The following is a 14,749-nucleotide window of genomic DNA, read 5'->3' on the forward strand; positions in this document are numbered from 1 at the left end:
AGCCAAGACATGTGTGTCTCTAAATGGGGATATTATGGTTGAATGAAAAGAGATCTGGATTTTCCTTTTAGTAAGAGCTATATTCAAGGACCAAATACCTTAAAGGTCTTTTGTTAATCTTGAAAATTTTAATCCAACATCTGTCGCCCAAATGAGGTCATGGTCACTTTGCATCATCTCTTGCACCTGGTTACAGGGGCTTATTACCATAGACATGCCAAAAGCAGTTCCCTGTTGGGCTGAATTGTCGAGTGAGATAACCACAAATGAATCTGAACAAATATGCATCATTGCTAGGATTAATATTTGTTCTGAAGCACGCTGCCAACGCCTTTGTATATCGTTAGCTTTACATTTATAATATCAAAAACAATGTGACTACTCCTGCCTCTTCACTTTCACCCTCGCCCTCTACATCTTCCTCTGCTCTTGCATGCTCATTGGCATGCACGATGAGCCTCCACTGGGAGCAACACATCACCATTATTCATGGAAAGAGTACACCTCAGAGCCAGACTGACAGATCAAAAGATGTTGATGATAGGTGGGGTAGTGGTGGTTGGGGTGATAAATGGCCCAAACCTTTGGAGATGGCTATACTCTAAGTTTGGGGACGGAGCTGTTTTTCATAGTTTTTTGAGGGGTTGTTTGTTTTGGGCGGCAATCGTGTAACCCAACACTTTTAGTGCATGCTACTTGCAGATATGACACATACAGTAGGGACATGTTATCACTCCTTACACAGATTGACTAATAAAACTTCACAAGCCATATAAAAGAAGATAGTTTCTTTCAATAACAAAAGCTTTGAATGAATATGTGGTTGAGTATCTTAGATACACATTTGTTTCGATCGGTGTGTGTGTGTGTTTCAAATGCAGTAAGGGGGGATTATGTAGTAAGAATTAGTCTCTTAGGTGGTATGAATTAATTCGCTAGAACATATCTAGACAGGCCATTGAAATTTTATACCCATTCTTTTTGTCATTTTCTACTTAAAAAAAACTTCCCCCTCTTTCTCCACACCCAGTTGTTTTGGAGTCATTCATCAGGAAGAGTGAGACTGAGCCATCAGGGGAAGCGTTGGCAGGATCCCTGTAGAGATGAGGCAATATTGAATTGATGGAATCATTTAAAGGCTAGAAAAAATAGAATAGAGGAAATAGCACTCTGCTGCTTTTTCTTACATTGTCTAAATGAGACAGTCTGGTGACTCGTGATGCATATCATACTCTAATCTTTCTTTCCCAAAAATGAGAAGGAAAAAAAAAATTAAGCAAGCTATTTTTGGGTGTTTGCCGTAATTCAACCATGTGCTTTTTTTGTTTTCTGATATCTTGTGTGTCTGTCACCTTTTACAAAATTATTTTCATTTTAAAGTCTTATGACATGCCTGCCATTTTCACTTTGGATCTCTTTCTCATAGCCATTGACCCAAACACCGAGTCAGTAGAGGATTTGATGCAGAGGTTCCAGGACAGCTTCCGTGTCCCCAACACGCCAACAGACATGTCTCACTACCAGCATGTCATGCACAGCTCGTCGACCGGCCGCCGGAGGGTCCCCAGCCACACCAGAGGTAGGACTAAAAGCCATTCAAAGAGTTTACAGTCTATTGGCAAAATGTCACAAACCTTGACGAGATGATTTATAGTATTTTAGCGTACTTGTAAATTTTACTATACATACCGGGCAATCTTTGCTGACTTTCGGTGCTTCTGTGCAGTGGTGCCCTCAAGGAGGGGGCAGAGAGGGGGGCATGGCCTTTTTTACGGTTGCTGTCCCCCATCCCAATAGACCCCCTCCCCTAAGTAATTGGAAGCCAAAATAAGTGCCTTTAAGAGACTGAAGCCAGCTTATTGTTTGACCTAACACAAAGGAAGTAGTATCTTGTGAGACTTAAAAAGCAAAAGCAAACACTGGTACCATCCATGTTAGCATTGCCAGCCACAAAGGGGGATAAATAATGCTCCACAGTTAGGCTAAATTTTAGTGAGGGAACAACTGGCATTGCACTTTTTTCAATGTACTCCTTCAAAGCTGGGTATTTGTCTTTTTAAGGAACGGGACAACTAGCCTATTTAACCAACAAAATGTATGAATACACATTACATTAAAACAAGGTAACCGTGAAACACAAAGTGTTAAATGTACTGGTATCAGACTACACACACCAAATAATTAGCATTATTATCTGTAGGAAAAATGATCCAAAGTATATCAGTATGGGATTCCTTAACTCACTTAACTCACTTCCTTAACTCACACAATGACATAGTTTTCAACAAGTCAAATACTTCAACAGCATAAGCAAATGTCTCTCGATTTTGGTGTCTCCCCAAAATTTCCAGTAGCCTTTTTACGTTGCATCTACAAAAAAAAGTGTAGGGGCACCACTGCTTCTGTGCTACTTATTTCATGGCTTTTGGGCATGGTATTTGCCCTCTGAACTGCCTTTTAGGAGATGTATACATTCATTGGCCATTGTTCAATATAAAATAAGCAGGAGGCCACATGTTTGAGCTGTTTCTACTCTGCCTTGTGAGATGTTTCAATTTATGTGCCTTTTCTTTTCACCCACTTTCCAACATGTCACAAACATACACACGCCAATTATTTGTATAAAGATGTCGCCATTTGTCCACTGAAAATCACTTTCAAGGTCGCTTCTTTTAGAAATTAGAATGATAGTTCACACAATACTGTCCAGGTGGCTATTGGTTTTGCATTATTGCGATGCATTCATTTCAGTAGACAGATAAATCACATCTACTGTATGGGCAATTTAGATGTTCCATTTTGCTTGACCTGCATGCATTTGTATTAAGGGTGGGGAAAACATGCGAACCCAGCAAAACTCAGAAAAAACACCACACAAAGATTTGAATGTATGACCTCGAGGTGACTGTGTTAAGCACTGAGGCATCATGCTGCCTTGGAGAACTGCCAAACTGCTTTGAGGAAAATGTCACAGTTCATTCCACAATTAATTTCCCTCTAGTAAATGTGAATTAACATTTTGAATTCCATTTGATATCTGTGAAATGTATGAATATGTAGATATAGAGGTATGATGCATGTAAGAAGTGACTTAGTCAAAGTCAGATTCATAATTTGTGGGTGAACATGCAGCATTTACATATTCATCAGAGGGTTCACATACCTCTGTATTTAACCTGCATAGCCTTGCATTTATCTGTCTATGGGTGAGTACATACAAATAGTTCAATTGTCACCTAAATCAAAAATATCCTCAAGACAATCATTTGATTTATTCAGAATAGAGAGCTTACTATTTGTCACAATCAAAACCAGGGCGCTTGTATAAACTTCTGACCTTTTACTTATGTGTTTTGTTATAATTGTTATTTACTACTCTGTTGGCTTTCTGTTTCATGACAGATCAACTGGAAGCACGGTTTCACACGTGAAAAAAAATATGCTTGGTGCAATTTGGAGATATGACACATTGGTGACACCAGCCACTGCCACGGCAATAAATTCAGCTCATTACCAATAACATTCCCAATCATTTTAATCAGACATGCAGTCCGTGTCATTGGTCATACCATTATGACTAGTGAGACATTAACACTGAAAATGAATCATTAACCATGATGGGTTCACCTACCCTTGGCAGAATAACTTACTGCCCTCTTGATCACTGTCATCTACAGTAGATGCAAAATACAACACTAAGCAATTTTGCATATTATGCATGCTTATTTATGTGGGGATTATTAATCTTTCCAGTCACACAGCCAGTGGTGGAGTTTGAATTCTCCAGTATGTAGAGCTTAGCTTGTGCTTGTCTCTAAAAGAAATATTAAAAGATATCTTGTGTTCAGCCTCTGAGCAGATGATGCCTCTAAAATTAAATGCACACAGGTCGAACTCCTCAAAACTCGGCAAAGGACGCTGCAGAGAGATGTCCTCTCTGAGGTCAATGGTAAAAGAGTTTCCTTTGTGGGCTTATAATTAGGGGTGAAAATGCATCCTCAAGTGCAAAAGCGTGGGCCAATACTACAAACACGATAATGGGAGAAACACTTAAAGTGAAAAGGAAACTCTATTAGTTGGAGTGAGGTTAAAGGGGAATGTTAATTGGTCAGACCCAAGAGGTTAGTGTTGGATAAATGGAATGAATGTATTGCCAAATTCCTTCAGAAGTGCACCAGGCAAAAGCGAAGAGGAATTTAAGTGGATTATGGTTGAGTAAATGGTTTTGGTGGATCTTTTTGTGCTGTGCAAATAGCTATGTTTCTCTTGTATTTTAATCTTAGCCTCAGTGTATAGAACTGGCGAAAAAAGCTAAGGCCAATGTTACAGACAATACAGCCCAGTAATACTTGACATGACGGATCCATGTCATGCAGATTTCACCAAGTGACACAGACAGGTAGAGTGGAAAACATCATCTGTGTAGTTTATGAGAAGTGACAAGAAGTGCTTAGGCTGAGTTACTGGAACTGATGTCAGTGTCTGACAGAACATGACATGGTCACAATGAAAACAGGGAAGTGTCATCCATTTTCAAATATTTTAATTGTATGTTGTAAAGCTCTCCAAGGCTAATTGTGTCTTACTGCCTTTTTTCCATGCTTACGAAAGAAATAAAGCCACTTTGCTAATGTTTCAAAGATTTAAATGCTCATGAAAGGCATCTGAACACATAATACAGGTTTCAAAGGGTTAAATAAGTGACTTATCTTACTTTCTTGGAGATGGTCAATATCATTTTTTTCTTCTGAAAATTAATGGATGTCTTTAAAATGAAATAGGCCCTTCAAATAATGTTAACAACCATGCCCTGCAGAGTTGCATACAGCAAGGCATACACTTCTCACTCATGACAGACCAAACCTGGCCCCTGCTTTCTAAAAGCATCTTAAGGCCTGAGAGGATTTTAGTCCCAGTTTAAATCTATGGGCAAGGATCGTTATATCTTTAAGATACCTTTGGGAAATGGACCCTGGGCCTCATGTCGAAGGAGAGGACACGTGTGTCCCAGAAATCCACTATTGAGAACGCAGGCAGTGGGCTGGTCTGCAAAAGAGGAAAGCTGCAGCCCAAGACATCTGACTGAGAGAAATAACAGTAGATACTGTAAGGATGTGATGCGTGGGGTGTCATCATCCAACAGCATACACAATCATTTTCAGAAAATGCTTTTCTTTTTCCTCCTCCAGGCCTGAAAGATGGGGGAGAAAGCATGCCACTAATGGCCAATCATTGAGCCTAAGGGCTGTCTGGGTTGGAGATTTTCCTCAAATCTGTGTAGGAGTGGGAATAAGACCAAACAAGAGAAACACATCACACTAGTGGCTGGTTCTCAAGAAAAAACTGCTTGTAGTTTACCAACCAAATTGCATTAGTTAACTTGATTCACATTAAAATGGAAACCCATCTGACTACTACTCAGCTGGAAATCTACAGTAGCATTTGTGTCTGCTCAGCTGAACCCTGCAGCTGTTCATCTACTCTTCTCCTGGTGTCCACAAGCCTGCATATTGAAATTTTTGCTTTATGGCATTTCTTACTTCACTGTCAGCATGCATTGCCCCAGTTTCTTGTAAGCACTATCTTATACCTGGACTCTCAGAAATGTTGGCTCACACACAGATTGTCTAGTTACAGTTTCTTCCTTCATGTTCCAATTTTCCCATCTTGGCAGCCACTTTCAGGCTCTTATTTGGAAGATATTTCACAAAGCTAGATCAGGACGATAGCCAGATTCAAAATTGCTATCAACATGCATAATTTATCACAAATAGAATTGTGCACATTGATAGCAATCTGAAGTTATAAAGAGGTTGTAATTGTATCTGGCCTTCAATCCCATGTTGCATCCTATGACATCTGATCAGTTGACAGTAACCCATTTAGCGCCTACACATGTCTTGGGCAGATACCTGCATGATAATCATAAAAGCAGAGTCAAAGCAAAAGTAAAGCCATGTGCTGTCAGAGGGATTGAAAACAAATAGCAATTTCATAGCTCAAACCCCCTTTGGAGAAGGATATAAACATGAGATGAATTCTAGCCAGATGCTAAAAAAGTGTAAATGCATCCAGTTCTCCAAATCACAAATATAATCTCCATTCCTCCCAATCTGACCCACATCAGTAAGCAGTGGATGGAAGTAGACACTTCTTGTTTTTGAAAAAAATACGTGTGGTAATTAATTGGGCTGTACCCAACTTATGCCAGTCGAATCGGTTTTGGCTGTTCAGTATAATTAATTTTGCCTTTCCTTCAAAGTTTTAAAAGTTTGATTAGGCTCTGCGGGACCTTCATTCTGACAGCGGCATTCATGTAATATAGTAAACAAGCTAACTGCGCTCACGATGGGTTGCAAATAGGCAAAACCATTTTTTGCAGTTGCTAGATATCAAACAAAAGCCAGAGACTGAATCATAATAAGTTGCTGTGAGCTGTAAATTCACCACAGTCTTTCTTCTCTCCTCCTCTGTGCCACTGCCTGCATGTCCACAGCTCCCTGCACCACACAGATGCACAGATGTAATTTTGTCTTACCTGAATAGTTTTTTTGGTCACTATAGGTAAGAGTGAGCAAGATCTGTTGTACGTGTACCATCCCTGTGCAAAACACTCAGATATATCCTTCAGCAAGAGAGAAAGTTATAATGTCACTCATGCGATTTGTGTAGTAGTTCTAATTTAGTATTTTCACTTTCTTGACTTACAAAATGTCTTTTAAATTGACAAACATCATATGTGCAATTTATGGTGCACAAGATAAAAAAAAGTGTTTGTCTCTTGCCCTGAACTACATCATGTTTCCAAAATAAGGCATGTGGTGGTCCATGGATCACACCTCTCTATATGGTGATCAAAATGTGTCTATTTTGTACTCGAAGTAATCCAATTTATGCAAAGCTAGTTAAAAGGGTTTTTAACATGTAATCCAGAAATACAAGGCTACCCAAACTGCTGCTGTCTTCTCTATTTGTGGCGATTTTATAACAGCTCTAATGGCACTGTTGCCCCCTTTTTAACTGATGTCTGTCCCACCCCAGTTAACATTTAGCATTGGGAGATTTAAAACAGGTTGTTATCTTCCTCAGATGTGACTACAGAAATTGTAACCAACAGCGTCCAAATTCTCATCTGAATTTCATCTATATGTAAGGCACATGAAATGACTTGTGGAGCCACTCTGTTTTTACTGAACTGCCCAATCAATGATGTCTTTCTTGCCCAAGAGGAGTCGTTGAATTCTGCTATCAAAGTGCATGAGTCGGCAATTTTCCTATGCCGTGAAGTTTTGAGAGTGGTTGACTTTCATCTTTTGTTCTTTGTGAAGTATTCCATTACATGGGATGCACACAGAAGCCCTTTCTTTTGTACTCAACAACCCCCTGGATATGCCTTTTTCCAGGTCTGTGAACACTTGTTCTAATGATCTGGGATTGGCATGCTGTGAGCTGCTCTTGGTTGCCCTCTCTTTCCCTCTGAAGTTTGGTCAGGGATTTGTTTTTTTTATTATTATTTTTTATGTCTCTGGTCCTTGCTCAGTGCTTTGATTTGACCTGTGGCTCTGGCTACATTGCCCTTATTGGCTTCTTTATAGCATTATATGTGCTTGAAGCTGGAGTTTTTGTTGTTCATCTCGAGATGCACTTTCATCTCTCCCCAGACCTATGGTTAGCATTAAGAATAGACTAGTATGAGAGGGGGACTTTGCTGTTGCTCTCCCCCGCGCACTCTGCTTGGTGCAGAGTGTCAGTCATTTATGTCGGTCAAGTGGACGGAGTTCTTGGTGCTCAATGTACTGTGCACTGCAAAGAGTGTTGTGGGTGTTAGGAGGCTATTTGCGTTTGTGATGTGTCAAGCCACAGTCCAGAAAGTCTGCAAAAAACTTTGCAATGGAAAAAACATATATGCACAATGCCCAGTGTTAAGACAAAATTTCATCGTATGATGATATGACCAATCATTTTTATGCCTCCATGCTGGTAATAGCCATGTCCATACATCCATATGTCTGTATATGCTACGTCCCATTCTCATGAACATGATATCTCTTTTTTTTTTTTTTTCAAATTTGGCACAGACGCCCACTTGGACTCAAGGATGAACTAATCACATTTTGGTGATCAAAGATTGTAGTCACTTTGACCTCACAAAACCTGTTTTTGGTCATAACTCAAGATTTCATCGACTAATTATGACAAAATTTCACACAAATGTATAAAAGGACAAAACAATGAAGTGAGGCCTTTTTATATCCGATGGTCATTTTCATTGTGACATCATAGCAGAGTGCCCCAGGGATGCCGTTTTTCTTTAGGCCAGCCTGAAAGCTAATGTCCTTCATCAAATGCCTCTGGGATTTTTCCTTTGGATTTGGATCATTGCAGAAAATAAGTAAGTGGTAAACAAACATTTTCTTATGTTTGATTCAGCAAGATAATGTTCACAAATGAACACGTCTTTCTGGATTTTTAAAGCCTAAATGTAAACACCAGAAGGAAAGAAGCTAAAGTTAGACTATTATTGAACTACACTACTGACGCGTTGCCACTGTTACAAGGCTGTAAACCCCTGTTCACCACGGTTTGGCGTGATGACGTTCTGTAATCTCATTTAGCCGCTTGTTTGCAACCATTTTTTTAGGACACATAAAAGCTTTGAAGTTTGTGAGTGGGGTATTTACTGGCGTGTTTTAATGTTGCAAAATGAAATGCTGTTGTTAACCACAGACCTTATTTAAGGATTATAACCAAAAAACATAAAAAAAAAAAAAGAACACTGACTTTGAGGCAAGGGAACTTGAGGAGCTAAAATGCTAACATTAATTTCTGTGTTTTAAATTATTACCGGGGTTTTCTGTGTTTTGTAAAAACACTTTTTTGGGCCATTTCTCACCATCATAAGTCAGGAACATAAGAGGAGACATTTGGTCAGATACTGAATTGATGGCACTTATTTATCTTAGGTGACCAGCTTGAAATGTATGCTGATTGTGTTGATCTTGGGGAAGAAGTGTGAAGCATCCATGTTTTTCTCAGATATGGATGTAAGCTGTAACTGCAGCTTGAAGGATTCTTGGAGGCGTGCAATTGTGAGGCAGCAATTCTAGTTTGGCATAAAAACTGCTCTACCCTCAAACAGGGATAACTATTTGCATTATAACATTCTGTGAAAAGCCTATATAGAGCTCCTGCAGAAGGTGATGCCAGTGCTTGTAAAACTAAGTTATAATGGAGATGTCATCGTTCTAGTGTTGCCACCTTTCCAGAAAAAGAACTTTCAAGTCAGAACACATTGTGGTTTTGTCAAATATTATGAGTTGTCTTTAAAAAATTACTCCCTTATTTGCATGCACCTCTGTGCATGCTATTCCCCGCTGTGGTGTTAATGTATTTCCATGTGCTGGCTAGAAGCTGTGGAAGTTTTTTGATGTGTCACAACGAATACTTTGGCTCATTACGATGAGGATAACCTTATGGTTATTATCTAGCTTTTCTCCTGTTTAATTGATGCTTTGAAGTAGCACATGAAAGTAGTTCGGTGCTGTCTTGTTTGTGTGTGTGTGTGCTTGTCTGTGTTTCATGGTGCTTGAATTCATTCTGTGCTCAGCTCCACTTTCAGCAGTCCTCAATCTTCGCTGCAGACAAAACACAGTGATTACAGCTGTGGGTCTGCAGCCCCAGGGCTTCTCTACAAGAGGCTATAGCTGATCTACTGCCAAGCCAGAGCAGTATGTGACTCTGTTTTTGTATGTTTGGTGTGTGAAAGACCTCGAGAGAAAGAGACAGAAACAAAACACTAAGAGAGATCACGCAAATGTCTGCCGATCCATCTGATCGACTCAGTTCGACTGCATTTCTTTCCCCTGGTTAATCCTCTATTAATATTATGGCTTATAATTTATACTTGTCAGTTACATTACTTACTTTGTAATGTAAAAGCCTCACTAAATCAATTTTTACTGAATTTCACAGCAAAAATTCCATCATGAACCAATTTTTAAACCAGATTTTTATGTCCCCGGTGTCCAACACATTTTGCTGTTTGTTTCTCCAAAGACACTAATCGCCATAGTTAGCAGCAAACCAGTAAGTGAGGTCTGTTTGTGATGTTGTGACAAGGGAAACTGGTTTCTCTTTGTCTTTTTTGTATTATTGATTTTTTAAAAAGACTTTCACTGACAAAAAAAAACGAGAGCAAAAAAAGATGAGGTTTGTCTTCTGTGCCTTAAAACTGCCCTAATTATATGCATAACTGAATTAAACTTGCAATGCTTATATTCCTAAATGTTATTAAAATCAATAAAACTGATGTATATAGCTTTTCTCTAATCCCACACATTGATCGTGCTCTGTGAACAATTTCACTGCTCAAAAAAAAAAAAAGGACATGATGCTTGCCCTAGCTTTCTCTTTATTGAAGTCAGTGGATCTTCGGTTGACTTCTTTCACATGATTTCCGGCTATGGACACACAGAGAGAGGAGTTGCTGCTTAGCGGGGTGTACACACTCAAGTCGAATTTGGACTGTGCAGACATCAAGTATACGAACACTCCCACAGTTTCCCTAACAGAAAAAGAGAGTTGTAATGCATATGCAGAGAGGCTGTCTGTTGCACTTAAGCCTCCTTCCCAGGGAACACGGTTGAAGTTCAGCGGAGAGTGTGGTAATTTTGCGCAGTTAATGGTGAGGAACAGTATTTATTAGTTTATTCAGAGGAGTGTGGTGGAGGTTGTGAATGCTGCTAGTGTTGACACACGGAAGGGACGCAGAGCAAACAGCCATGCAACGGGAGGTTATCCTCCGTCACAGCCAGCCGTGCCTCTCCCGTCTGGCTTTGACGAGCTTCAGGAGCAGCTGGTCAAGTGATCCTTTGGTTCTCATTGCTTAAAGGTCATTTTGATGAAGTTGGGCTGTTTGGGGTTTAGCTGAAGCAAGTTCTCCTTTCAGGTTTTATTTTTTTCCCTTTCTATACACAGGGTTGGGTAGTAATGGGATACAAGTAACAGCATTACGTTATTAAAACACAAAATATTAGTAACGGTATAACAGTTACAGTTTAAATTGGTGGCATCCTGAATACAGTTACTGTTATTTTAATAAATTGCTTAGATGGGTTACTTTATTTATTATTGTTTGATATGCTTTAACACTGTGTACCTACTGAATGTCGAGCAGCATCAATTTAAATACATTGTTTTCTATTGGAATATTCTAACCATTGTGAGCGAAACAACGCTGCTGTTTGAAGAACTTTTGATATACGACCTGTTTCTGTTTATCCCTGCTGCTCGCAATGGACAAAGAGTTTATAATCTGGAAGGTGAATTGAGGAGTTATCAACAAATTACCTCCTCATGTAAAGGGATATTTTTCAGATTTTTAACCAGCTTTATATCAAAACATTGTGGGTAGTATGTGTAGACTTTCCTCCATCCAAACAGTGTTTTTACATGCCCCCCATGACAATATCATTTGGTGGAGTTTTGCTGACTCTGGGGCTGTTGCTTGACCTAGAGGCTGTATTCCGCATTTTCGTATTTCCGGCCACCAGCCACCGTATTAACGAGTATACAGCTGATCAAATGACATAATCATTATTCTGTCTCTCTCTCTCTCAAACTTGGACTGAAATCTAATCAAATGGTAAAACCAGGAAGTGCTGATTTAATATAAATCAAGATTATGTTACTGCATTACCAATTTTTTTTGCCCTAAAATATTTTCAGAAACATGTTTTAGATTACCATTTAACTGGAATGCAAGATCCGGCCAGCTGCCACTCTTTCACATGGACCATTACATATCATGTTGCCCACCAGCAGACACGTAGCATTGTGGTAGTTGTAGATTTTCTACCTCTTGAGCAAAAAACAAATCTTCTCTCTGTGGTCATGTAGTACCAATTTTTAAGTATTTGCGTCGTTCTCCTGCATTAATGGCCTACTTTTATGTACTTTTTTTGTGTCAGTGAAATACATCTTTTACTACAAAAACCTGGATAAGTTGGCAACTAATTAGTGGGAGATTATCAGGGAGATGAAAGTTCTGGGTAAATGACATATTTATGAAACAACCTTCAAAATCCTTTCACATGAATAACGTGAAAAAAAATCAGCGAAATGTCTTTTTACTATAAATAGTATATCACAGATCCCTTTAATATGTATTTTATATTGCTGTGAAAACAACGAATGTCTCCATAAAACAGCTGTATTTAGTTCCTCACCATAAGCTACATTTTACAAGAGTACACTGAACGCAGCATGAGAACATAATCACATTCACGTGATTCTCGTGTTTACTGAATAGAGCTTGAACACATCCCTTTGTAACTCAGTGCAGCCTCCATGAGCCAACAGTAATGAGCTCTCCTCCTTCTCGTCCAACACAGATTTATTGTTTTTTTTCTTTTATTTCTTTCTCTTGACATACACTCCTCTCAGTGGTGCAGTGGTAGCTGATGAGGTGGGTGTACTACTAGGTGGATGAAGAGGAAGTAGGTAGGCTATACTCTTTTATATATTCCATCATTATACTGTAAACATCCAGACAGGTCCTCTGACGTCCAGTCGACTCATGCATCATGCATTGTTCAGACTGTGATGACAACTTTTTTTTTTCTGGGCACAGTTTTGTCGCCTCCCTTGGGATAGCGCACTAGGCAGCCATTTATATTGCCTATGGCAAGCACCGCCACTGACCAAAGGCCTTTTGTTGCCCAAAGCAAACCACAAGTCATGAGCCTTGCATGCCCACCACCCACCTTGACAACCCCCTTGTGACTCAGGGTGCAGTATACAGATGTAGTGCTTCATTTATTTCTTTTTTAAAAAAAAAGGTTATTTTGAACTTAATCCAGACATTGATAACCTTTGACAGAGCAATGTCCTTGGGGAGCAGTGAACATGTATCGTCACTGGCAACACAGGCATAATGACACAAACTGTTTTGACACACATGTGTAAATGCTTCTCATTGATCAGATGCAGGTCATGTTCAAGTCTTTTTTCGAAACCAAGCCAAGGTTTAAGCGGTCCAATTTGCCAGTAGCAATTTCAGAATGGCTTTTTACAGCCTCCCTTTGAGTATAATCTGTTGATACTATTGCTTAGTCCCAACCACACTCTTTGATGCTATGACTCAAAGAATGTGGGGATATTTTTTTTGATGTTGCTTACAGCAGTTGCATTAATATTGAGAAGGCGGTTGATTTGAGGATGTGAGCATCTTCTTTATTAAATTCATTATTGTTATATTATGGGAGGAAAAAAGGTAAGAGGCTTTCACTGTTACAATGATTTAGTAAAATAGAGTTTATGTATAATTTAGGGGCTCAACTGCAAAAAAAAAAAAGACACATCATAAGCATAAAAAGAAGTAACGCCAATGACCTTCTATCAGAACAGTGCTATGTTGACTGATGGCTTTGTCCACTGCTTATGCAAGGCATCAACAGGCATCAGGCATCGCAAATTCTGTGTAAAGTTTGATAATTCTGCTCTCATTTGATTGAAGCCAGTGGACCCTTATAAAGCACACACACACACAAGGGAGATCACATGCAAAATGGAGCAGTTTTTCACTGAATCCAAATGTCCAAACTTCGGTGCACTTGCAGACTTTGCGGGCGCCTTCCAAAGAAGTTTTGGAGCGCTAAGGCTGTTCAAATCCACAATTTATCCAACCCACATGGAGCCTCGAATGTACTTTCGGTGGACTTCCAGAGACTCTGCTAGGGGTGCAGACATTACTGATTTAATTACGCACAATTTATTGCCATATGGACTTGATTTTGTTGTTGTTTTTTCTATCACTGACAAAAACAAACTAATTATGAATGTTTAAAACAATTACTGTACTAAAATACTACTTGAATCATGTAGGCCAGAAATAACATTCAACCGCAATATGATACCAAAATATGTTAAATTATAGTGCGTTTTTCGCTTGCACTGAAATCATGGTTAACTACTGGCAGCTGTAGTTGCCAGAATAATGCTGTTATTTTGCAGTGCGACTACCATATTCACTTCCGTAAATCACAGTTTTGTATTACAGAGCTCTGCAGTAGAGTGTAAGGTTTACAGTATAATAATGTAGCTAACTGGCATGTGTCTCGAAGCTAGAGTGAAGATACTGGTATCATATGAAACTAGAAGACCTAAGAGATCCAGTGGTACCATGTCATGCTAACTTCTGAGAAAGTGGGCTAAATAATACTCCAAAGTTTGGTTAAATTTTGGTGACAGAAAAACGGCATGGCCATTTTACAGGGGTTACTTGACCTCTCACCTCATGGTGTCTGAATTAAATTGGGTTCTGTGGGTACCCATGAGTCTCTCCTGTACAGAAATGCCTGTTTTATGATAGTCTCATGCAGTTTTTTGCTGTCATTTGATCCCTAATCAGGACAATCCATCAAGAGTTGCTTTACCTTGTCAAAATAGAGTTCATAGCTGTTTTGTAATGCAAAATAATGGAATCGAAAACAATGTGATTAATTGCATTTAAAAAAAAAAAAAAAAGAATCCTTCAACAGCCCTTATAGAACTGTATGAATATTATTTTGTTCAATTACAAAAGAGCCTATGGGGGATTTGTTATCTTAGCAGAAACAGATCAACAGATACTTTTCATTAACTTTGGCGATCAACACGCATGACTTTCGTTGCCACTCGAATATTTTCATTGCAATGAGTGAAAGAGACTTAAAGCTTCTTCATCAGCGGCTTGCAGTCTCTGCCCTCG

General features: G+C 39.2%; 1 protein-coding gene across 1 annotated transcript in view; it reads left to right on the forward strand.

Annotated features, from left to right (window-relative positions):
* LOC121959628 (astrotactin-2-like) overlaps positions 1–14,749 on the forward strand; it is a 353,725-nt gene that overhangs the window by 115,033 nt on the left and 223,943 nt on the right. Inside the window, exon 4 of the mRNA XM_042509044.1 lies at positions 1,427–1,579. Coding sequence (XP_042364978.1) covers positions 1,427–1,579 — 153 coding nt within the window. The remainder of the gene's footprint in view (positions 1–1,426; positions 1,580–14,749) is intronic.

The sequence above is a fragment of the Plectropomus leopardus genome, chromosome 20, assembly GCF_008729295.1.
Source record: "Plectropomus leopardus isolate mb chromosome 20, YSFRI_Pleo_2.0, whole genome shotgun sequence".
Taxonomy (NCBI): Eukaryota; Metazoa; Chordata; class Actinopteri; order Perciformes; family Serranidae; genus Plectropomus; species Plectropomus leopardus.